The sequence below is a fragment of the Passer domesticus genome, chromosome 29 (genome assembly GCF_036417665.1).
Source record: "Passer domesticus isolate bPasDom1 chromosome 29, bPasDom1.hap1, whole genome shotgun sequence".
NCBI classification, from domain to species: Eukaryota; Metazoa; Chordata; class Aves; order Passeriformes; family Passeridae; genus Passer; species Passer domesticus.
In genome coordinates, this window is record NC_087502.1 from 5,590,008 (window position 1) to 5,616,049 (window position 26,042).

At 65.1% G+C, this 26,042-nt stretch overlaps 1 protein-coding gene across 1 annotated transcript in view; it reads right to left on the minus strand.

Annotated features, from left to right (window-relative positions):
* LOC135287331 (chromodomain-helicase-DNA-binding protein 3-like) overlaps positions 1 to 26,042 on the minus strand; it is a 61,766-nt gene that overhangs the window by 29,271 nt on the left and 6,453 nt on the right. Inside the window, 14 exon segments of the mRNA XM_064400672.1 lie at positions 1,025 to 1,225; positions 2,171 to 2,362; positions 4,413 to 4,512; positions 5,185 to 5,316; positions 8,070 to 8,284; positions 9,619 to 9,816; positions 11,599 to 11,829; positions 13,266 to 13,444; positions 15,067 to 15,205; positions 16,211 to 16,341; positions 17,325 to 17,563; positions 18,588 to 18,712; positions 20,510 to 20,698; positions 21,688 to 21,806. Of these exon segments, the coding sequence (XP_064256742.1) occupies positions 1,025 to 1,225; positions 2,171 to 2,362; positions 4,413 to 4,512; positions 5,185 to 5,316; positions 8,070 to 8,284; positions 9,619 to 9,816; positions 11,599 to 11,829; positions 13,266 to 13,444; positions 15,067 to 15,205; positions 16,211 to 16,341; positions 17,325 to 17,563; positions 18,588 to 18,712; positions 20,510 to 20,698; positions 21,688 to 21,806 (2,390 nt within the window).

Below are 26,042 nucleotides of genomic sequence, written 5' to 3' on the forward strand. Positions count from 1 at the left end.
ATGACCCAAGTCTGCAGGTGCCACCCCCAGCTGTCCAAGTGCCACCCGCAGGTGTCCCCTGCAGCTGTCCAGCTGTCCCCTGTCCCCAGGTGTCCATGTGCCACCCCCAGATGTCCAGGTGTCCCCCAGCAGTCCAGGTGCCACCCCCAGCTGTCCCCCCCAGCTGTCCAGGTGTCCCCTGTCCCCCAGCAGTCCAAGTGCCACCCCCAGCTGTCCCCCGCAGGTGTCCCCCAGCTGTCCAGGTGCCACCCGCAGCTGTCCAGGTGCCACCCGCAGCTGTCCAGCTGTCCCCTGTCCCCCAGCTGTCCAGGTGCCACCCGCAGGTGTCCCCCGCAGGTGTCCAGCTGTCCCCTGTCCCCCAGCAGTCCAAGTGCCACCCCCAGCTGTCCCCCGCAGCTGTCCAGCTGTCCCCTGTCCCCCAGCAGTGCAAGTGCCACCCGCAGGTGTCCCCCGCAGGTGTCCCCACCTGTCCCCTGTCCCCCAGCAGTCCATGTGCCACCTGCAGGTGTCCAAGTGCCACCCGCAGGTGTCCCCCCCAGCTGTCCAGCTGTCCCCTGTCCCCCAGCAGTCCAAGTGCCACCCCCAGCTGTCCCCCGCAGGTGTCCCCAGGTGTCCCCTGTCCCCCACCTGTCCCCTGTCCCCCTGCAGTCCATGTGCCACCCGCAGGTGTCCCCCGCAGGTGTCCAGCTGTCCCCTGTCCCCCAGCAGTTCATGTGCCACCCCCAGCTGTCCCCTGTCCCCCAGCTGTCCAGGTGCCACCTGCAGGTGTCCCCTGTCCCCCAGCTGTCCAGGTGCCACCCCCAGCTGTCCCCTGCAGGTGTCCAGCTGTCCCCTGTCCCCCAGCTGTCCAGGTGCCACCCCCAGCTGTCCAAGTGCCACCCGCAGGTGTCCCCTGCAGCTGTCCAGCTGTCCCCTGTCCCCAGGTGTCCATGTGCCACCCCCAGATGTCCAGGTGTCCCCCAGCAGTCCAGGTGCCACCCCCAGCTGTCCCCCGCAGGTGTCCCCAGGTGTCCCCTGTCCCCACCTTCATCTTGAAGGCCTTCTTGCCGCCCTTCATGGCGGTGTCGTCGAAGGAGAACTCGTTCTCGCGGATGATGGCGCGGCTGTCCTTGTCCCCGGTGTAGGTGACCACGTAGAAGGCCGGGGCCCACATCTGGAACTCGCGCTCCCAGTTGATGATGGTGGAGAGCGGCGCGCTGACGAGGAACGGGCCCTTGGTGTGGCCCTGGGGGACACCGTGTCACACCCTGGGGACAGGCCCTGGGGACACTGTGTCACACCCTGGGGACACTGTCACACCCTGGGGACAGGCCCTGGGGACACCGTGTCACACCCTGGGGACACTGTCACACCCTGGGGACAGGCCCTGGGGACACTGTGTCACACCCTGGGGACACTGTCACACCCTGGGGGCACCGTGTCACACCATGGGGACACCGTGTCACACCCTGGGGACACTGTGTCACACCCTGGGGACAGGCCCTGGGGACACTGTGTCACACCCTGGGGACACTGTGTCACACCCTGGGGACACTGTCACACGGGAACAGGCCCCTGGTGTAGCCCTGGGGGACACTGTGTCACACCCTGGGGACAGGCCCTGGGGACACTGTGTCACACCCTGGGGACACTGTCACACCCTGGGGACAGGCCCTGGGGACACTGTGTCACACCCTGGGGACACTGTCACACCCTGGGGACAGGCCCTGGGGACACCGTGTCACACCCTGGGGACACCGTGTCACACCCTGGGGACAGGCCCTGGGGACACTGTGTCACACCCTGGGGGCACTGTGTCACACCCTGGGGACACTGTCACACCCTGGGGACAGGCCCTGGGGGACACAGGTGCCCCCAGCCCCACGTGGGTGACCCCAATGACCACATGAGTGCCCCCCGGGTGCCCCCAGCCCCACGTGGGTGACCCTAGTGACCATGTGGGTGACCCCAGACCCACATGGGTGACCCTAATGACCACATGAGTGCCCCCCAGGTGCTCCCAGCCCCACGTGGGTGACCCTAGTGACCACATGAGTGACTACAGCCCCACGTGGGTGACCCCAACGCCCCACAGCCTCCCCCAGCGGTGCCCCCCGGGTGCCCCCAGCCCCACGTGGGTGACCCCAACGCCCCACAGCCTCCCCCAGCGGTGCCCCCCGGGCGCCCTCACCTCCTTGTAGAGCGAGTAGAGGAAGACGATGGTCTGGATGGTCTTGCCCAGCCCCATCTCGTCGGCCAGGATGGTGTCGGTGCTCTGCGCCCACGAGAAGCGCAGCCAGTTGAGCCCCTCCAGCTGGTAGAGGTGCAGCGTGCCGCCCGTGGCCGTGATGAAGCGCGGCTGCGTCTCGTACTTCACCGTGGGCTGCGGGGACACGGCTGTCACCGGGGGCTGGGGGTGCCATGGGGCTTGGGGGAACGGGGTCTGGGGGGATTCAGGGCGCCCCAAAAACCCACACGGGGCTGGAGGTGTCACGGGGCTCGGGGGAATGGGGTCTGGGGGGATTCAGGGCACCCCAAACACCCACAAGGGGCTGGGAGGAGGTGTGGAGGTCTTGGGGAAACTGGGTTTGGGGGGATTCAGGGCACCCCAAAAACCCACAGGGCTGGAGGTGTCATGGGGCTCAGGGGAACGGGGTCTGGGGGGATTCAGGGCACCCCAAAAACCCACACGGGGCTGGAGGTGTCACAGGGCTCGGGGGAACGGGGTCTGGGGGGATTCAGGGCGCCCCAAAAACCCCCGGGGGGCTGGAGGTGTCATGGGGCTCGGGGGAAGCAGGTTTGGGGGGATTCAGGGCACCCCAAAAACTCACAGGGCTGGAGGTGCCATGGGGCTCAGGGGAACGGGGTCTGGGGGGATTCAGGGCACCCCAAAAACCCCCGGGGGGCTGGAGGTGTCATGGGGCTCGGGGGAAGCAGGTTTGGGGGGACTCAGGGGGCTGGAGGTGTCACAGGGCTTGGGGGAACGGGGTCTGGGGGGATTCAGGGCACCCCAAAAACCCACAGGGGGCTGGAGGTGTCACGGGGCTCGGGGGAACGGGGTCTGGGGGAACTCAGGGCACCCCAAACACCCACAAGGGGCTGGGAGAGGTGTGGAGGTCTTGGGGAAACTGGGTTTGGGGGGATTCAGGGCACCCCAAAAACCCACAGGGCTGGAGGTGTCATGGGGCTCAGGGGAACGGGGTCTGGGGGGATTCAGGGCACCCCAAAAACCCACACGGGGCTGGAGGTGTCACGGGGCTCGGGGGAACGGGGTCTGGGGGGATTCAGGGCACCCCAAAAACCCCCGGGGGGCTGGAGGTGTCACGGGGCTCGGGGGAAGCAGGTTTGGGGGGATTCAGGGCACCCCAAAAACTCACAGGGCTGGAGGTGCCATGGGGCTCAGGGGAATGGGGTCTGGGGGGATTCAGGGCACCCCAAAAACCCCCGGGGGGCTGGAGGTGTCATGGGGCTCGGGGGAAGCAGGTTTGGGGGGACTCAGGGGGCTGGAGGTGTCACAGGGCTTGGGGGAACGGGGTCTGGGGGGATTCAGGGCGCCCCAAAAACCCCCGGGGGGCTGGAGGTGTCACGGGGCTCGGGGGAAGCAGGTTTGGGGGGATTCAGGGCACCCCAAAAACTCACAGGGCTGGAGGTGTCATGGGGCTCAGGGGAACGGGGTCTGGGGGGATTCAGGGCACCCCAAAAACCCCCGGGGGGCTGGAGGTGTCATGGGGCTCGGGGGAAGCAGGTTTGGGGGGACTCAGGGGGCTGGAGGTGTCACAGGGCTTGGGGGAACGGGGTCTGGGGGGATTCAGGGCACCCCAAAAACCCCCGGGGGGCTGGAGGTGTCATGGGGCTCAGGGGAACTGGGTGTGGGGGGATTCAGGGCGCCCCAAAAACCCCCGGGGGGCTGGAGGTGTCATGGGTGTGTCAGGGGAACTGGGTGTGGGGGGATTCAGAGCACCCCAAACCCCCACAAGGGGCTGGGAGAGGTGTGGAGGTGTTGGGGGAACTGGGTTTGGGGGATTCAGGGCACCCCAAAAACCCACAGGGCTGGAGGTGTCACGGGTGTGTCAGGGGAATGGGGTTTGGGGGGACTCAGGTGCCCAGGGATGTCCCCAAAGGTCCCTGTGGGGTCCCCCCAGGGTTTGGGGGTGCCCCGTTTTTGGGGTTCCCAGTTTTTGGGGTGCCCCGTTTTGGGGATCCCCAGTTTTTGGGGTCCCCAGTTTTAGGGGTCCCCAGTTTTTAGGGATCCCCAGTTTTTGGGGTGCCCCGTTTTTGGGGTGCCCAGTTTTTGGGGATCCCAGTTTCTGGGGTCCCCAGTTTTAGGGATCCCCAGTTTCTGGGGTGCCCCGTTTTGGGGTGCCCAGTTTTTGGGGTCCCCGGTTTTTGGGGATCCCCTGTTTTTGGGGTGCCCCGTTTTTGGGGTCGCTCACGTCGTTGGTGGGCGAGTCGGGGGGCCCCTCCCCCGGCGTCTCCTTCTTCTTCTTCTTGTAGCGGCGCGGCTGGGCCGGGTCCTCGCCCATGAACACCTCCCTGGGACACGGGGACACCGGGGACAGCGGGGACAGCGGGGGGCAGCGGGGACAGGAGGGGACAGCGGGGACAGGAGGGGACATGAGGGGACATGAGGGGACATGAGAGAACAGCAGGGGTCAGCGGGGACAGCGGGCAACAGGAGGGGACAGCGGGGGACAGAAGGGGACAGTGGGGACAGGAGGGGACAGGAGGGGACAGGAGGGGACATGAGGGGACAGCGGGGACAGGAGGGGACAGCGGGGACAGGAGGGGACACAGCGGACAGCGGGGATCAGCGGGGACAGGAGGGGACAGGAGGGGACAGCGGGGGCAGCAGGGACATCAGGGGACATGAGGGGACAGCGGGGATCAGCGGGGACAGCGGGGGACACGGGACAGCGGGGACAGGAGGGGACAGGAGGGGACAGCCTGTAACCCCAGTGTCCCTCCCAGTGTCCCCAGTGTCCCTCACCGGTGCTTCCAGCAGGCACATCCCTGTGTCCCCAGTGTCCCATCGATGTCCCCAACGTCCCCAATGTCCCCCCAGTGTCCCTCACCAGTGTTTCCAGTAGGCACATCCCTGTGTCCCCAGTGTCCCTCACCGGTGCTTCCAGTAGGCACATCCCCATGTCCCTCTGATGTCCCCAATGTCCCCTCAGTGTCCCTCCCAGTGTCCCCAGTGTCCCTCACCGGTGCTTCCAGTAGGCCAGCTTGTGCAGGTCGTAGTCGGGGATGGGCATCTCGTCCTCCTCCCAGGTGGCCTGGTCGTAGGGCAGGTCCCGCCACTTCACCAGGTAGTGGTACTGCCCCTTCCGGTCCACGCTGCGCGGCACCGCGTCACCCGGGGCAGGGGACAGCGGGGACAGCGTGGGGACAGCACGGGGACAGCCAGGGCACCGCGTCACCCGGGGCAGGGGACAGCGGGGACAGCGTGGGGACAGCACAGGGACAGCCAGGGCACCGCGTCACCCGGGGCAGGGGACAGCGGGGACAGCGTGGGGACACACCGGGGACAGCGTGGGGACAGCCAGGGACAGCCAGGGCACCGCGTCACCCGGGGCAGGGGACAGCGGGGACAGCGTGGGGACACACCGGGGACAGACAGGGCACCGCGTCACCCGGGGCAGGGGACAGCGGGGACAGCGTGGGGACAGCACGGGGACAGCCAGGGCACCGCGTCACCCGGGGCAGGGGACAGCGGGGACAGCGTGGGGACACACCGGGGACAGCCAGGGCACCGCGTCACCCGGGGCAGGGGACAGCGGGGACAGCGTGGGGACAGCACGGGGACAGCCAGGGCACCGCGTCACCCGGGGCAGGGGACAGCGGGGACAGCGTGGGGACAGCACGGGGACAGCCAGGGCACCGCGTCACCCGGGGCAGGGGACAGCGGGGACAGCCAGGGACAGCCAGGGCACCGCGTCACCCGGGGCAGGGGACAGCAGGGACAGTGTGGGGACAGCCAGGGCACCGCGTCACCCGGGGCAGGGGACACCGTGGGGACACGGCAGGGACACCGTGGGGACACGGCAGGGACAGCCAGGGACAGCCAGGGCACTGCGTCACCCGGGGCAGGGGACAGCGTGGGGACAGCGTGGGGACAGGCAGGGACAGCCAGGGACAGCCAGGGCACCGCGTCACCCGGGGCACAGGGACACCGCGGGGACACCGCAGGGGGGGACAAAGGGCACCCAAGGGCAGTGGGGACAATGTGGGGCACCAGGGGACAACAGGGGGACAACGGGCACCCAGGGGACAATGGGGACAACTGGCACATAGGGGACAACGGGCACCCAGGGGACAGTGGGCACCCAGGGGCCAGTGGGGACAATGGCACCCAGGGGACAATGGGGACAACGGGCACCCAGGGGACAATGGGGACATCGGGCACCCAGGGGACAGTGGGGACAACGGGCACCCAGGGGACAATGGAACAGCGGTGACACCGGGCACCCAAGGACGTGTGGCACCATGGGGACATCAGGCACCCAGGGGACACCCACGGGGACAACTGAGTGTCCCCAAGGGCACAGGGCACCCACGGGTGACACCGGGCACCCCTGGGGACACAGGGACAGCCAGCAGCGCCGAGGGACCCGGCAGGGAGTGTCACTGCCACCAGGGTGTGGTGACAGCAGGGCACGTGGAGGGGACACAAGTGCCACCAGGGGTCACCCGCTGTCACCGGCTGCCAGCAGGGACAGGGACACTGGAGTCACCTGGGGACATGGAGGGGACACGGGGACACGCAATGTAAATGAGGCCACTTGGGGACAGGGACACACGGACAGGACACGGGGTCACCTGGGGACAGTGCCACACAGGGGACATGGGGCACAGTGTCACACAGGACACATGGGGACAGTGCCACACGGAGGTGACATGGGGTCACCTGGGGACAGTGCCACACACAGAGGTGACATGGGGCACAGTGTCACACAGGGCACTTGGGGACAGTGCCACATGGAGGTGACACGGGGTCACCTGGGGACACACGGAGGTGACACGGGGTCACCTGGGGACAGTGCCACACACAGAGGTGACAGGGGGCACAGTGTCACACAGGACACTTGGGGACAGTGCCACACACAGGGGACAGTGTCACACAGAGGGGACACGGGGCACAGTGTCACACAGGACACTTGGGATTTTGGGGTGCCCTGGATGGGATTTTGGGGTGCCCTGGGAGGGTTTAGAGTGCCCTGGGTGGTATTTGGGGTGCCCTGGGGGGGGTTTTGGGGTACCCTGGGGGATTTGGGGTGCCCTGGATGGGATTTTGGGGTGCCCTGGGGAGTTTGGGGTGCCCTGTGGGATTTGGGGTGCCCTGGGGAGTTTGGGGTGCCCTGGGGGATTTGGGGTGCCCTGGGGAGTTTGGGGTGCCCTGGGGGGGGTTTGGGGTGCCCTGGGAGGGTTTAGAGTGCCCTGGGTGGTATTTTGGGGTGCCCTGGGGGATATTTTGGGGTGCCCTAGAGGACATTTTGGGGTGCCCACCTGTGGTTGATGATGCGGTGCACCGTCATCCACTCGGGCTTGATGCCCCAGGGGGATTTGGGGTGCCCTGGGGGTTTGGGGTGCCCTGGGGTGTTCTGGGGTGCCCTGGGGGTTTGGGGTGCCCTGGATGGGTTTTGGGGTGCCCTGGGGGTTTGGGGTGCCCTGGGGGGTTTTAGGGTGCCCTGGGGGTTTGGGGTGCCCAGGGGGTTCTGGGGTGCCCTGGATGGGTTTTGGGGTGCCCTGGGGGATATTTTGGGGTGCCCTAGAGGACATTTTGGGGTGCCCACCTGTGGTTGATGATGCAGTGCGCCGTCATCCACTCGGGCTTGATGCCGTAGCGGTAGAAGCGCCCCGGGGGGATTGGGGTGCCCTGGGGGGTTTGGGGTGCCCTGGGGGTTTGGGGTGCCCTGGGGGGTATTTGGGGTGCCCTAGGGGACATTTTGGGGTGCCCACCTGTGGTTGATGATGCGGTGCACCGTCATCCACTCGGGCTTGATGCCCCAGGGGGATTTGGGGTGCCCTGGGGGTTTGGGGTGCCCTGGGTGGTATTTGGGGTGCCCTAGGGGACATTTTGGGGTGCCCACCTGTGGTTGATGATGCGGTGCACCGTCATCCACTCGGGCTTGATGCCGTAGCGGTAGAAGCGCTCCTCCATGCCCCCGAAGAGGGGGTCCCCCCCGGCCCCCCGCTTCTCGCTCTTGGGGTCGTCGTCCCCCGAGCCGTAGTCCAGGGGAGGGGGCTCGTCCATGTCGTTCTTGCGCTGGTAGTTCCGGTACATCACCAGGTGGAAGATCTCCAGCTGCGCCCCGACATCAAAGGGGACACCCCGAGGTTAGGGGGGAAAACCCCAAAGTTAGAGAGGAAAACCCCAAATTAGGGGGGACACCCCAAATTTAGGGGGACACCCCAAAGTTAGACAGGAAAACCCCAAAGTTAAAGGGAATCACCCCAAAATTAGAGCATCCCAAAGTTAGAGGGGAAAACCCCGAAGTTAGGGGGGACACCCCAAATTTAGGGGGACACCCCAAAGTTAGACAGGAAAACCCCAAAGTTAGAGGAGAAAACCCCAAAGTTAGGGGGGACACCCCGAGGTTAGGGCGGACACCCCAAAGTTAGAGGGGACACCCCAAAGTTAGAAGGAATCACCCCGAAATTAGACAGAGCATTCCAAAGGTAGAGGGGAAAACTCCATAGTTAGGGGGGACACCCCAAGGTTAGAGTGGAAAACCCCAAAGTTAGGGGGGATACCCTAAAGTTAGAGAGGAAAACCCCAAAGTTAGAGAGGAAAACCCCAAAGTTAGAGAGGAAAACCCCAAAGTTAAAGGGAATCATCCCAAAATTAGAGCATCCCAAAGTTAAAGGGGACACCCCAAAGTTAGGGGAGCATCCCAAAGTTAGAGAGGAAAACCCCACAGTTAATCATCCCGAAATTAGAGCATCCCAAAGTTAGGGGGGACACCCCAAAGTTAGAGAGGAAAACCCCAATGTTAGAGAGGATACCCCAAAGTTAGGGGGGGCACCCCAAAGTTAGACAGGAAAACCCCAATGTTAGAGAGGATACCCCAAAGTTAGGGGGGGCACCCCAAAGTTAGACAGGAAAACCCCAATGTTAGAGAGGATACCCCAAAGTTAGGGGGGGCACTCCAAAGTTGGAGGGGAAAACCCCAAAAGTAAAGTGGAACACCCCAAAGTTGGAGGGGAACATCCCAAAATTAGAGCACCCCAAAGTTAGAGAGGGCAAAGTTAAGTGTGGAATCCCCCTATGTACTTTGGGGTATCCCCCCCGGGTTTTTGGGGTCCCCCCGGTGTTTTGGGGTCCCCCCGGTGTTTTGGGGTGTACCTGGAGCTCCTTGATCCAGGAGCAGTGTCAGGAGGACAGCCCCACCCATGCTGACCCCCCCACACTTTAGGGTGTTCCCCCATACTCTGGGGTACCCCCCCGGGTTTTTGGGGTCCCCCCCGGGTTTTTGGGGTGTACCTGGAGCTCCTTGATCCAGGAGCAGTGCCAGTAGGACAGCCCCACCCATGTTGACCCCCCCATACTCTGGGGTATCCCCCCCAGGTTTTTGGGGTCCCCCCGGGTTTTTGGGGTCCTCCCGGTGTTTTGGGGTCCCGGGGTGTTTTGGGGTGTACCTGGAGCTCCTTGATCCAGGAGCAGTGCCAGTAGGACAGCCCCACCCACTTGACGAAGAACTCGCGCTCGGAGCGGCCCTGCAGGGCCTGGGGGGGCCCCTCCTGCGCCTGGGGGGCCCCGGGGGCGGCCACGGGGGCGGGGGGCTCCCCCCAGCGCCAGTAGAGGATCTTCTGCACGCGGCCCTTCAGCACCGGGCACTGCGGGGACAGGGACACTGCTGGGGACACCGCGGGGACAGGGACACTGCTGGGGACACCGCGGGGACACCGCGGGGACAGGGACACTGCTGGGACAGGGACACTGCTGGGACAGGGACACTGCTGGGACACTGCTGGGACAGGGACACTGCTGGGACACCGCGGGGACACCGCTGGGACACTGCTGGGACACTGCTGGGGACAGGGGCACTGCTGGGGACACCGCGGGGACACCGCTGGGACACTGCTGGGACACTGCTGGGGACAGGGACACTGCGGGGACAGGGACACTGCTGGGGACACTGCTGGGACATCAGGGACATCGAGGGGACACTGCTGGGACATTGCGGGGACACCGCTGGGGACAGGGACACTGCTGGGGACACCACGGGGACACTGCTGGGACACTGCTGGGGACAGGGACACTGCTGGGGACACCGCGGGGACATCAGGGACACTGCTGGGACATTGCGGGGACACCGCTGGGGACAGGGACACTGCTGGGGACATTGCGGGGACACTGCAGGGACACTGCTGGGGACATTGCGGGGACACCGCTGGGGACAGGGACACTGCTGGGGACATTGCGGGGACACTGCAGGGACACTGCTGGGGACATTGCGGGGACACCGCGGGGACAGGGGCACTGCTGGGACACTGCTGGGGACACCGCGGGGACGCCGCGGGGACAGGAACACTGCTGGGGACACCGCGGGGACACCGCTGGGGACAGGGACACTGCTGGGGACACTGCAGGGACACTGCTGGGACAGGGACACCGCTGGGGACAGGGACACTGCAGGGACAGGGACACTGCGGGGACAGGGACACTGCTGGGGACACTGCAGGGACACTGCGGGGACACTGCTGGGACAGGGACACTGCTGGGGACAGGGACACTGCTGGGGACACCGCGGGGACACCGCGGGGACACTGCTGGGGACACTGCTGGGGACAGGGACACTGCTGGGGACACTGCAGGGACACCGCGGGGACACTGCTGGGGACACTGCTGGGGACAGGGACACTGCTGGGGACACTGCAGGGACACCGCGGGGACACTGCTGGGGACACTGCTGGGGACAGGGACACTGCTGGGGACACCGCGGGGACACTGCTGGGACATTGCTGGGACACTGCTGGGGACAGGGACACTGCGGGGACAGGGGCAGTGCGGGGACAGGGACACTGCAGGGACACTGCGGGGACAGGGACACTGCTGGGACACTGCTGGGACACTGCTGGGGACACCGCGGGGACAGGGACACTGCTGGGGCAGGGACACTGCTGGGACACCGCGGGGACATCAGGGACATCGAGGGGACATCGAGGGCAGGGGGCTGTGCCCTGAGGTGGGGCCCTGCTGTCCCCGTGAGCCCACAGTGTCCCCATGTCCCCACATCCCCACAGTGTCCCCATGTCCCCACAGTGTCCCCACGTTCCCATACCCCCTGCTGTCCCCAGTGTCCCTAGTGTCCCCATGTCCCCCAGACCCCTCGTGTCCCCGGTGTCCCCAGTGTCCCCAGTGTCCCCAGTGTCCCTGCTGTCCCCAATGTCCCCGGTACCGTGCAGCGGGGACAGAGCCACTCTCCGTTGGGGACCTCGGGCAGCGGCGGGTTCAGGCAGTGGATGTGGTACGAGGACACCACACCTGCCATGTCCCCTCTGTCCCCTCTGTCCCCAATGTCCCCGGTGTCCCCATGTCCCCCACACCCCCGGTGTCCCCATGTCCCCCACACCCCCGGTGTCCCCATGTCCCCAATGTCCCCATGTCCCCGGTACCGTGCAGCGGGGACAGAGCCACTCTCCGTTGGGGACCTCGGGCAGCGGCGGGTTCAGGCAGTGGATGTGGTACGAGGACACGCAGGCGTCGCAGCACAGCAGCTCGCCGCCGTCCTTGCACACGCGGCAGTACTCCATGTGGTCGTCTTCCTCCTCCTTCTCGCCCTCCTCCTCCTCCTCCTCCTCCTCCTCCTCCTCCTCCTTGGCCTCCCACTGCACGCCCTCCTTCTCCTGGGGACGGGAAGGGGTCAGAGGGGTGACCCCAAAACGGCCCCGCAGGGATGGGCACAACAGGGAAGGGACCCAACAGCGCCTGGAGACCCCAAACTGAGAGGGAATGGCCCCAAAACACCAGGGAATAACCCCAAAACACCAGGGAATAACCCCAAAACAGCCCTGGAGACCCCAAACTGACAGGAAATGGCCCCAAAACACCAGGGAATAACCCCAAAACAGCCCTGGAGACCCCAAACTGACAGGAAACCACCCCAAAACAGCCCTGGAGACCCCAAACTGACAGGAAAGGACCCCAAAACACCAGGAAATAACCCCAAAACACCAGGGAATAACCCCACAACAGCCCTGGAGACCCCAAAACACCAGGGAATAATCCCAAAACAGCCCCTGGAGACCCCAAACTGCCAGGGATACCCAAACCTCCAGGGAATAACCCCAAAACAGCTCCTAGAGACCCCAAACTGCCAGGGACACCCAAAATACCAGGGAATAACCCCAAAACAGCCCCTGGAGACCCCAAACTGCCAGGGAACGGCCCCAAAACACCCCCAACACCATCCCAACCCCCCCAGGATGACCCTATACCCCCCCCAGGATGCCTCTAGTGCCCCCCAATCCTCTGCAGGATACCCTTAGCGCTCCCCAACCCCCTCCAGGATGCCCCCAGTGCCTCCCAGTCCCCTCCCAGTGCCCCCAATCCCCTCCCAGTCCCCTCCTAGTGCCCCCCCAGTCCCTCAGGATGCCTCTAAACCCCCTCCAGGATGCTCCCAGTGCCCCCCAGTCCCCTCAGGATGCCCCCAGTCCCCTCCCAGTGCCCCCAGTCCCCCCAGGATGCCCCTAATCCCCTCCCAGTCCCCTCCCAGTCCCCCCAGTCCCCTCAGGATGTCCCTAGACCCATCCTAGTCCCTCCCAGTCCCCTCTCAATCCCCTCCCAGTGCCCCCAGTCCCCTCAGGATACGCCTAGACCCCTCCCAGTCCCCTCCCAATCCCCTCCCAGTCCCCTCAGGATGCCCCCAGTCCCCCCCCAGCCCCCCCCAGTCCCCTCAGGATGTCCCCAGTCCCCTCCCAATTCCCTCCCAGTCCCTCCCAGTCCCTCCCAGTCCCCTCCCAGTCCCCTCAGGATGTCCCCAGTCCCCCCCAGTCCCTCCCAGTCCCCTCAGGATGTCCCCAGTCCCCTCAGGATGCCCCAAATCCCCTCCCAGTCCCCCCCAATCCCCTCCCAGTCCCTCCCAGTCCCCTCAGGATGCCCCCAGTCCCCCCCCAGTCCCCTCAGGATGTCCCCAGTCCCCTCAGGATGCCCCAAATCCCCTCCCAGTCCCCCCCAATTCCCTCCCAGTCCCCTCCCAGTCCCCTCAGGATGTCCCCAATCCCCCCCCAGTCCCCTCCCAGTCCCCCCCAGTCCCCCCAGTGCCCCGTGCCGTCCCGCTCACGCAGTGGGGGCAGCTCCAGCGGCCCTCGGGCGCGCGGTCCAGCTCGGGGTCCAGGCACACCAGGTGGTAGGCGCGCGGGCACGTGTCGCACAGGATGATCTCCCCGCCCTGCTGGCACACCTCGCAGTAGTCCTGGTGGTCGGTCTCGTAGCCATCGCCCTCCTCCTCGGGGCCAGGCCCTGCGGGGCAGGCACGGCTGTCACCTCTGCCATTGTCACTCTGTCACCTGTCACTGCTGTCACTGTCACTGTCACCTCCATCACCCCGGCATTGCTGTCACTGCTGTCACCTCTGTCACCTGTCACTCTGTCACCTGTCACTGCTGTCACCTCTGTCACCCTTTCACCTCTGTCACCTGTCACTCTGTCACTGCTGTCACTGTCACTGTCACCTCCATCACCCTGTCACTGCTGTCACTCTGTCACCTCTGTCACCCCGTCACCTCTGTCACCCTGTCACCTCTGTCACCTGTCACCCTGTCACTGCTGTCACCCTGTCACCTCTGTCACCCCGTCACCTCTGTCACCCTGTCACCTCTGTCACCTGTCACTCTGTCACCTGTCACTCTGTCACGCTGTCACCCTGTCACTGTCACCTCCATCACCCTGTCAACCTCTGTCACTCTGTCACCCTGTCACTGCTGTCATCTCTGTCACTCTGTCACTGTCACCTCTGTCACCTCTGTAACCTCTGACACCTGTCATCTCTCTCACTGCTGTCACCTCTGTCACCTCTGTAACTGCTGTCACTGCTGTCACCTCTGTCACTCTGTCACCTCCATCACTCTGTCACTGCTGTCACCTCTGTCACCCCTGTCACTGCTGTCACTGCTGTCACTCTGTGACCTCCATCACCCTGTCACTGCTGTCACTGCTGTCACCTCTGTCACTCTGTCACTCTGTCACCTGTCACTGCTGTCACCTCTGTCACCCCTGTCACTGCTGTCACTCTGTGACCTCCATCACCCTGTCACTGCTGTCACTGCTGTCACCTCTGTCACTCTGTCACCTGTCACTCTGTCACTGCTGTCACTGCTGTCAGCAGCGCACCCCCTCAGAGGGTGTGGGGGGCAATGGGGACACTGGGGACAGGGATGGGGACATGGGGACAGGGCTGGGGACACAGGGACAAGGCTGAGGACACGGGGACAGGGCAGGTGACACTTGGGGACACCCCTCAGAGGACAGCAGGGACTGGGGACCCCCCAGCCACCAGCACCGGGCTGGAGACAGAGACAGAACCGCGGCCCCTGCTCGGGGTGGGGACACCCGTGGGGGCCTGGGGACAGCAGGTGACACCTTGGGGACACTCGGGGTGTGTCACTGTGTGTCCCCACGGGGCCCTGGCCCGGTGCCGGGGGCTGCAAGGAGGGGACACGGGGAGGGGACACACGGAGGGCACACGGGGAGGGGACACAGGGATGTCACCATGGCCCAGCAGGGCGGTGGCACCCGGGGACACCTGGGGACACTCGGGGATGCTCGGGGACACTCGGGGACACTCGGGGACACTCGGGGACAAGCAGAGACACTCAGGGATGCTTGGGGATGCTCAGGGACACCTGGGGACGCTCAGGGACACTTGGGAACACTTGGGGACACGCGGGGACACTCGGGAACACTTGGGGACACTCAGGGACTTTCGGGGACGCTCGGCAACACTCAGGGACACTCAGGGATGCTCGGGCACACTCAGGGACACTGGGGACACTCGGGGACACTCGGGGACACTGGGGACACTCAGGGACAAGCAGGGACACTCAGGGACACTGGGGACGCTCAGGGACACGGGGGACACTCACCCTTCTTCTTCTTGCGGCCGGGGCGGCCCCGCTTGAGCTTCTTGAGGCGCGCGCTGGGGTCGGGGCGGGGCGCGGCCCCCAGAGCCCCCCCGGGGCTCTCGGCGTCAGACTCCTCCTCGGCCTCGCCCGCGTCCTCGCTCTGCTCGGGGACAGCAGGGGACAGCAGGGACAGAGGGGACGGGGGGCATAGAGGGGACATCAGGGGACGGGGGGACATCGGGGACAGGGGGGACAGCGGGAAAGCGGGGACAGCAGGACAGAGGGGACAGCGGGGAAAGAGGGGACAGGGGGACAGGGGGACAGCAGGGGACATCAGGGGACGGGGGGACAGGGGGGACAGAGGGGATAGAGAAGACAGAGGGGACAGAGGGGGACAGAGGGGACAGTAGGGAGAGAGGGGACAGTGGGGACAGAGGGGAAAGAGGGGACAGGGGGACAGCAGGGGACATCAGGGGATGGGGGGACAGGGGTACAGAGGGGACAGAGGGGACAGAGAGGGACAGGGGGACATCAGGGACATCAGGGACAGCAGGGAGAGAGGGGATAGCGGGGACAGGGGGGACAGAGGGACAGAGGAGACAGTGGGGACAGAGGGGACAGCGAGGACAGGGGGGACAGAGGGACAGAGGGGACAGTGGGGACAGAGGGACAGAAGGGACAGCGGGGACAAAGGGGACAAGTGTCCATCCTCAGTGTCCCTGTCCCTGGGTGTCCCCACTCCCAGTGTCCCCATTCCCCCACCACCCTGTCCCCAGTGCCCCCAGTGCCCCCAGCTCATTCCCCCAGTGCTCCCATTGCTCCCAGTGCCCCCCTGCCCCATCCCCCAGTGCCCCCTGCCCTGTCCCCAGTGCCCCCAGTGCCCCCTGCCCCGTCCCCAGTGCTCGCAGTGCCCCCCTGCCCCATCCCCCAGTGCCCCCTGCCCTGTCCCCAGTGCCCCCAGTGCCCCCTGCCCCGTCCCCAGTGCTCGCAGTGCCCCCCTGCCCCATCCCCCAGTGCCCCCTGCCCTGTCCCCCAGTGCCCCCAGTGCCCCCTGCCCCGTCCCCAGTGCTCCCAGTGCCCCCTGCCCTGTCCCCCAGTGCTCCCAGTGCCCCCAGCCCCATCCCCCAGTGCTCCCAGTGCTCCCAGTGCCCCCCAGGGCTCTCACCGAGCTGCTCTTCTTGCGTTTGCCTCCCAGTACTCCCAGTTTGATCTTGAGCGGCGCCATCTTCCTGCCCTTCATCTTCCTCTTCAGCTCAGGCACCCGCGGGCTCTTGCTGCGCTTCTTGTGCCCGGGGCCTGCGGGCACGGGGGTCAGGGACCCCAAACCACCCCAGGGACCCCAAAACATCCCAGGGACCCCCCTCCAACCATCCCAGGGACCCCCCTCCAACCATCCCAGGGACCCCAAAACCACCCCAGAGACCCCCCTCCAACCATCCCAGGGACCCCAAAACATCCCAGGGACCCCCCTCCAACCATCCCAGGGACCCCAAAACATCCCCAGGGACCCCAACAACCCAGGGGACCCCAAAACATCCCAGGACCCCCAAACCCCCCGAGGCTGACCCCTCACACCCGGGGTGCACCCCCAGTAACCCCCAAACCTCCAATCCCCCAAACCCCCAACTCCCCAAACCCCCCAAGGCTGACCCCTCAGACTCAGGGGGTTCCCTCAGCCCCCCCAGTAACCCCCAAACCCCCCAACTCCCCAACTCCCCAAACCCCCCGTGGCTGACCCCACAGACCCGGGGTGCACCCCCAGTAACCCCCAAACCCCCAAACCCCCCGCGGCTGACCCCACAGACCCGGGGCGCACCCCCAGTAACCCCCAAACCCCCAAACCCCCCGCGGCTGACCCCACAGACCCGGGGCGCACCCCCAGTAACCCCCAAACCCGCAAACCCCCAACTCCCCAAACCCCCCGTGGCTGACCCCACAGACCCGGGGTGCACCCCCAGTAACCCCCAAACCCCCCGCGGCTGACCCCACAGACCCGGGGCGCACCCCCAGTAACCCCCAAACCCGCAAACCCCCAACTCCCCAAACCCCCCGTGGCTGACCCCACAGACCCGGGGTGCACCCCCAGTAACCCCCAAACCCCCAAACCCCCCGCGGCTGACCCCACAGACCCGGGGGGCACCCCCAGTAACCCCCAAACCCCCAGTAACCCCCAAACCCCCAATCCCCCAAACCCCCCGCGGCTGACCCCACAGACCCGGGGATCACCCCCACCCCCCCAGGCCGGGGAGGGGTCCCCACCTTTGGGGAGGGGTCCCCACCTTTGCCCTCCTTGGTCTTGGCCTTGCGCAGGGGCGGCGGCGGCGCCTCGGGGGCCACGGCGGCCACGGCGGCCGACACCTGCTCGGCCACGGCGGCCGCTGCGGCCGCTGCAGCCGCGGCCACGGCCGCCGCCGAGCCCTTGAAGGGGTTGTTGGCGCTGAACTCGCGCCACTTGGCCCCCAGGATGGTCATCATCTTGGACATGGGGATCTTGGGGTTCTTCTTGGCGATCAGGGGCCTGCGGAGACGGCGGGAGGGGGTGAGGAGGGGTGAGGGGGGGTGGGTCAGCAGGGAGGGGAGAGTGACCCCTTGGGGAGGGGGTTTGGGGGTCACAGAGAGGACTGGGATGGTTCTGGGGTCACTCAGGATCCCAGGATGGACCAGGGTCACTCAGGCTCTCAGGACAGCCCTGGGGTCACTCAGGATCCTGGGGTGGATCAGGGTCACTCAGGATCCTGGGATGGCCCTGGGGTCACTCAGGATCCCAGAACAGCCCTGGGGTCACTGAGGATCCCTGGGGTCACTCAGGATCCTGGGGTGGATCAGGGTCACTCAGGATCCCAGGACAGCCCTGGGGTCACTCAGGATCCCTGGGATTGATCAGGGTCACTCAGGATCCCTGGGGTCACTCAGGATCCCTGGGGTCACTCAGGATCCTGGGATAGCCCTGGGGTCACTCAGGATCCTGGGATGGACCAGGGGTCACTCAGGATCCTGGGATGGACCAGGGGTCACTCAGGATCCCTGGGATGGCCCTGGGGTCACTCAGGATCCTGGGATGGACCAGGGTCACTCAGGATCCCTGGGGTCACTCAGGATCCTGGGATGGACCAGGGGTCACTCAGGCTCTCAGGACAGCCCTGGGGTCACTCAGGATCCCTGGGATGGACCAGGGTCACTCAGGATCCCTGGGGTCACTCAGGATCCCTGGGATGGACCAGGGTCACCCTGAGGGTGCCCCCAAACACCCAGAGGTACCTCCAGGACCCCCAGGACGCCCCCCAAACACCCAGAGGGACCCCCAGGATGCCCCCCAAAACACCCAGAGGGACCCCCAGGACACCCCCCAAACACCCAGAGGGACCCCCAGGACACCCCCCAAACACCCAGAGGGACCCCCAGGACACCCCCCAAACACCCAGAGGGACCCCCAGGACTCCCAGGGTGCCCCCCAAACACCCAAAGGGACCCCCCAGGACCCCCGGGGTGCCCCCCCAAACACCCAGAGGGACTCCCTGGACCCCCAGGACCCCCAGCCCCACCTCATGAACTGGCTGAAGGCCTTGTAGTTGGTGAGGGTGTGATAATCCTCCTCGGTGAACACGTGGTCCACGTCCTCCAGCCCCCAGGCCCCCAGGAGCTGCGCCGAGGATTTCTGCTCCACCGCCTGCTCGGGGACACCGGGGACACCAGGGGGACATGGGGGACACGGAGGGACATGGGGGACACGGGGGGACATGGGGGACACGGGGGGACACGGGGGACATGGGGGACATGGGGGACACGGGGGGACATGGGGGACACGGGGGGACATGGGGGACACGGGGGGACACGGGGGGACATGGGGGACACGGGGGGACACGGGGGACACGGGGGGACACGGGGGACATGGGGGACACGGGGGGACATGGGGGACACGGGGGGACACGGGGGACACGGGGGACACGGGGGGACATGGGGGACACGGAGGGACATGGGGGACATGGGGGACACGGGGGGACATGGGGGACACGGGGGGACACCAGGGGGACAGACCAGGACAGGGACAAACACCAGGAAGAGGGACAGAGAGGAGGAGAAGGAAACACGTCACCTTTTGGGACCCCTGAGGGTCCCCACGTGGGTGATGGGACCCCCACGGGGACCAGAGGGGAGATGGGACCACCACAGGGACCCACAGAGTGACAGAACCCCCATGAGGACCCCACACAGGTGTTGGGACCCCCATGAGAACCCCACACAGTGACAGAACCCCCCAAAGGTGTTGGGACCCCCATGAATACCCCAAACAAGTGTTGAGACTCTCATGAGAACCCCACACAGGTGTTGGGACTCCCATAAATACCCCCCAAAGGTGTTGGGATCCCCAAGAGAACCCCACACAGGTGTTGGGACCCCCATGAATACCCCAAACAAGTGTTGGGACCCCCATGAGAACCCCACACAGGAATCAGGACCCCCATGAGAACCCCTCACAGGTGTTGGGACCCCCATGAATACCCCACACAGTGACAGAACCCCCCAAACATGTTGGGACCCCCATGAGAACGCCCCACAGGTATCAGGACCCCCATGAGAACCCCTCATGGGTGTTGGGACCCCCATGAATACCCCACACAAGTGTTGGGACCCCCATGAGGACCCCACACAGTGACAGAACCCCTCAAAGGTGTCGGGACCCCCATGAGGACCTCACAGAGATGTTGGGACCCCCATGAGGACCCCACACACACAGTGACAGAACCCCTCAAAGGTGTTGGGACCCCCATGAAAACCCCCCACAGGTATCAGGACCCCCATGAGAACCCCTCACAGGTATCAGGACCCCCATGAGAACCCCAAACAAGGGTTGAGACCCCCATGAGGACCCCATGCAGTGACAGAACCCCCCAAAGGTGTCGGGACCTGCATGAGGACCCCACACAGGTGCTGGACCCCACAGGTGTTGGGACCCCCATGAATACCCCCCAAAGGTGTTGGGACCCCCACGAGGACCCCACACAGATGTTGGGACCCCCATGAGGACCCCAAACAGTGACAGAACCCCCCAAAGGTGTTGGGACCCCCTGAATACCCCAAACAAGTATTGGAACCCCCATGAGAACCCCACACAGGTGTTGGGACCCCCATGAGGACCCCACACAGTGACAGAACCCCCCAAACGTGTTGGGACCCCCATGAATACCCCAAACAAGTGTTGGGACCCCCATGAGAACCCCACACAGGTATCAGGACCCCCATGAGAACCCCTCACGGGTGTTGGGACCCCCATGAATACCCCACACAAGTGTTGGGACCCCCATGAGGACCCCACACAGTGACAGAACCTCCCAAAGGTGTCGGGACCCCCATGAGACCCCCCCCCAGCTGCTGCCCCCCCCCCCAGAGCCCCCATTTACCCGACAGGGCAGCACAGGGGGTGCCCCCAGTGCGCCCCCAGGCCGGGGTGCCCCCCGGGCTGTACCTTGACCTTCTGCCCCCCCTCATCGTCAGCCTTTTTCCTCCTCTTGGTTTTCTTCTCCTTCTTCTCGCGGTGCTTCCGCCGCCGCTTGCGCGCCGCGCCGCCCGAGTCGCTGCCGCCGCTCTCCGACTTCTCCCGGTACTCCTCGCGGGGGTACTCATCCCTCTCGGACTCCAGCTCATCCTCGCTCACCTGGGCACCCCAAAAACACCCCCAAAAAATGTCACTGACCCTGGGAGCCCCCTCTGGTCACCCTGAGACCCCGCTCTGGTCACCCTGAGAGCCCTGAACCACTCCCAGTACTCCTCGCGGGGGTACTCATCCCTCTCGGACTCCAGCTCATCCTCGCTCACCTGGGCACCCCAAAAACACCCCAAAAACCTGTCAGTGATCCTGAGAGCCCCCCCTCAATCACCCTGAGAGCCCTGAACCACTCCCGGTACTCCTCGCGGGGGTACTCGTCCCTCTCGGACTCCAGCTCATCCTCGCTCACCTGGGCACCCCAAAAACACCCCCAAAAAAACCCAAAAACTGTCACTGACCCTGGGAGCCCCCTCTGGTCACCCTGAGACCCCGCTCTGGTCACCCTGAGAGCCCTGAACCACTCCCAGTACTCCTCGCGGGGGTACTCGTCCCTCTCGGACTCCAGCTCATCCTCACTCACCTGGGCACCCCAAAAACACCCCAAAATACCCCAAAACTGTCACTGACCCTGAGACCCTCCCTCAGTCACACCACGGCCCTGTTGGGCACCCTCAGAGCCCCATCTGTCATCCCAGAGACCCCCATCAGCCACCCCCAACCCATCAGCTGCCCCCAGACCCTGTCACCTGTCCCTGTCCCCACCTACTGTCCCCAGATCCTGTCCCCTGTCCCTGTCCCCACCTACTGTCCCCAGATCCTGTCCCCTGTCCCTGTCCCCATCCCCTGTCCCTGTCCCCACCCGCTGTCCCCAGACGTGTCACCTGTCCCTGTCCCCATCCCCTGTCCCTGTCCCCACCCGCTGTCCCCAGACGTGTCACCTGTCCCTGTCCCCATCCCCTGTCCCTGTCCCCACCCGCTGTCCCCAGACGTGTCACCTGTCCCTGTCCCCATCCCCTGTCCCCACCCGCTGTCCCCAGACGTGTCCCCTGTCCCTGTCCCCAGACGTGTCCCCTGTCCCCGAGCCCAGCAGCACCCACCAGTTTTTTCCGTTTCCGGGGTTTCCCGGGTTTGTTTTCCTTCTGTTTCCGGGGGCCCCTTTTCTTCTTCTTCACCCCCAGGGCCCCCTCGAGGCCCCGCAGCAGATCCTCGTCACCATCTGTGGGACACGGTGACATCAGCCAGGGGGACGGGGACAGGATGGGACAGGGACGGGGATGGGACAGGGACAGGGATGGGACAGGGATGGGGATGGGACAGGGACAGGATGGGGACAGGGATGGGGACAGGGCAGGGACAGGATGGGGACAGGGATGGGGACAGGATGGGGACAGGGATGGGGACAGGGATGGGGACAGGGACAGGGGACAGGGATGGGACAGGGATGGGGACAGGGATGGGGACAGGGCAGGGACAGGATGGGGACAGGGATGGGGACAGGGACAGGATGGGGACAGGGATGGGACAGGATGGGGACAGGGATGGGGACAGGGATGGGGACAGGATGGGGACAGGGATGGGACATGGAAGGGGACAGGGATGGGGACAGGATGGGACAGGGATGGGGACAGGGATGGGACAGGATGGGGACAGGGATGGGGACAGGGATGGGACAGGGATGGGACAGGATGGGGACAGGGATGGGGACAGGATGGGGACAGGGATGGGGACAGGGATGGGACAGGATGGGGACAGGGATGGGACAGGGATGGGGACAGGGATGGGACAGGGATGGGACAGGGATGGGACAGGGATGGGACAGGATGGGGACAGGATGGGGACAGGGATGGGGACAGGATGGGGACAGGGCAGGGACAGGGATGGGGACAGGGATGGGACAGGGATGGGACAGGGATGGGACAGGATGGGGACAGGGATGGGGACAAGGGCAGGATGAGAACAGGGACACGATGGGGACAGGGATGGGGACAGGGATGGGGACAAGGGCAGGATGAGAACAGGGACACGATGGGGACAGGGATGGGGACAGGGATGGGGACAAGGGCAGGATGAGAACAGGGACACGATGGGGACAGGGATGGGGACAAGGCAGGGAGAGGGATGGGGACAGGATGGGGACAGGGGACAGCAGTGTCACCATGAGTGACCAAACACTGGTGACACCGTGACAAGTGACCTAGAGATGGCAGAGGATTCCCCAGCCCTCATGTGGGGACAGCAGTGTCACCAGGAGTGACCAAACACCGGCAGAGCATTCCCCAGCTCTCAGCCTGGGGACAGTGGTGTCACCACGACAGTGACTGATGGATGGCAGAGGATTCCCAAATGGCTCAGCCCAGGGGACAGCCGTGACACTGTGACAGTGACCAAGCACTGGTGACACCGTGACAGTGACCAAGAGATGGCAGAGGATTCCCTGACCCTCACATGGGGACAGAGGTGACACCGTGACAGCAGAGGATTTCCCAGGCATTGGGCCCAGGGGACAGCGGTGTCACGGTGACAGTGACCAAACACCAGTGACACCGTGACAGTGACCAACGGATGGCAGAGGATTCCCTGACCCTCACGTGGGGACAGAGGTGACACCGTGACAGTGACCAAGAGATGGCAGAGCACTCCCAGCTCTCACTCTGGGGACAGCAGTGACACCGTGACAGTGACCAAACACCAGCAGAGCACTCCCCAGCCCTCGCTCTGGGGACAGCAGTGACACCGTGACAGTGACCAAACACCAGGAGAGCACTCCCCAGCCCTCACTCTGGGGACAGCAGTGACACCGTGACAGTGACCAAGCACTGGTGACACCATGACAGTGACCAAGAGATGGCAGAGGATTCCCCAGCTCTCACTCTGGGGACAGCGGTCTCACCGTGACAGTGACCAAGCACTGGTGTCACTGTGACAGTGACCAAGCATTGGTGACACTGTGACAGTGACCAAACACCAGCAGAGCACTCCCCAGCCCTCGCTCTGGGGACAGCGGTGACACCGTGACAGTGACCAAACACTGGTGTCACTGTGACAGTGACCAAGCATTGGTGTCACTGTGACAGTGACCAAATGATGGCAGACGATTCCCCAACCCTCACGTGGGGACAGCAGTGACACCGTGACAGTGACCAAGCACTGGTGTCACTGTGACAGTGACCAAGCACTGGTGACACCGTGACAGTGACCAACGGATGGCAGAGGATTCCCTGACCCTCACGTGGGGACAGAGGTGACACCGTGACAGTGACCAAGCACTGGTGACACCGTGACCAAACAGCAGCAGAGCACTCCCCAGCCCTCGCTCTGGGGACAGCAGTGACGCTGTGACAGTGACCAAGCACTGGTGTCACCGTGACAGTGACCAAGCACTGGTGACACAGTGACCAAACACCAGCAGAGCACTCCCCAGCCCTCACTCTGGGGACAGCGGTGACACCGTGACAGTGACCAAACACCAGCAGAGCACTCCCCAGCCCTCGCTCTGGGGACAGCAGTGACACCGTGACAGTGACCAAACACCAGGAGAGCACTCCCCAGCCCTCACTCTGGGGACAGCAGTGACACCGTGACAGTGACCAAGCACTGGTGACACCATGACAGTGACCAAGAGATGGCAGAGGATTCCCCAGCTCTCACTCTGGGGACAGCGGTCTCACCGTGACAGTGACCAAGCACTGGTGTCACTGTGACAGTGACCAAGCATTGGTGACACTGTGACAGTGACCAAACACCAGCAGAGCACTCCCCAGCCCTCGCTCTGGGGACAGCGGTGACACCGTGACAGTGACCAAACACTGGTGTCACTGTGACAGTGACCAAATGATGGCAGACGATTCCCCAACCCTCACGTGGGGACAGCAGTGACACCGTGACAGTGACCAAGCACTGGTGTCACTGTGACAGTGACCAAGCACTGGTGACACCGTGACCAAACACCAGCAGAGCACTCCCCAGCCCTCGCTCTGGGGACAGCAGTGACACTGTGACAGTGACCAAGCACTGGTGACACCGTGACAGTGACCAACGGATGGCAGAGGATTCCCTGACCCTCACGTGGGGACAGAGGTGACACCGTGACAGTGACCAAGCACTGGTGACACCGTGACCAAACAGCAGCAGAGCACTCCCCAGCCCTCGCTCTGGGGACAGCAGTGACGCTGTGACAGTGACCAAGCACTGGTGTCACCGTGACAGTGACCAAGCACTGGTGACACAGTGACCAAACACCAGCAGAGCACTCCCCAGCCCTCGCTCTGGGGACAGCAGTGACACCGTGACAGTGACCAAACACCAGCAGAGCACTCCCCAGCCCTCGCTCTGGGGACAGCAGTGACACCGTGACAGTGACCAAACACCAGCAGAGCACTCCCCAGCCCTCACTCTGGGGACAGCGGTGTCACCAGCCGCCAGCAGAGGATTCCCCAAGCCCTCACACGGGGACGGCGGTGTCACGGTGACGGTGACCAACGCCAGCAGAGGATTTCCCAAGCCCTTGGCCGAGGGCCACCGGCATCCCCGTGCGACAGGGGCCACCGCGCGTTCCCGCTGTCCCCGGGGCGGTGACACCGCATCCGTGTCACGGCCCCGGCTGTCCCCGCCGCTCTGGCAGCCGCCCGGGGTGACGCCGGCGACAGCGAGGTGTCACATCTGCCAGCCGCTGGCACGGCCCCCGCCCGGCGCGTGCCCGGCCCCGCGGGTCCCCCGCGCTGTCACCCGTAAATCACCCCGAGGGTGTCCCCGGGGGGGGACACACACACACACACACACGGGGGGGTGGCAGCGGGTGCCAAGCTTGGCGTGGCGACAGGAAGCAACACCCGGCGCCGCCGGGGTCACATTCCAGCCTAATCCCTTGGCACCGCCGCCTGCCAGCCCCGGGCGGCCGGGCCGGGCGCCGGGACCACCGGCAGCGCCGCCCCCGCGGGGCCACAGCCCCAAAATCTGCTTTTTTCCGCCCGTTTTTTACCATGGCGGCAGCGCCGAGGCCCAGCCCGCCCTGTTCCCCCCCCCACACACACTCCCCCCGCTCGCTTTCCAAATTCCCCTTTTCGCTGCTTTTTCAACCCAAACCATCACCTGGGGGTGCTGCCGGGGACGCGCGGCCGCTGGCGGGGATGGGGCCGAGCCCCTGCGGGCCCGATCCTGCCATTTTTGGGGTGTTTTCCCCCCTTTTCACCCCCCAAATCCAGCCCCCCCCGGCCCCATCGGACATGCGCGGGGCGCCTTGGCAAAGCATCAACCAGAATTTTCCACACACGTGACGCTCCCACTCCCCGCACCTCGAGAAAAAGGGGAAAAAAACCGAAAAAACACCAAAAAAAACCCCGCCCGGGGAAGGGAGCGCCGCGATCCTAAAGTAAAACCCCCCCCCGGAGTGGATGAGGGGAGAGAGAAATGAGGGGAAAATGGTGGAAATTGCAAATGAAACGGTGAAAGGAGG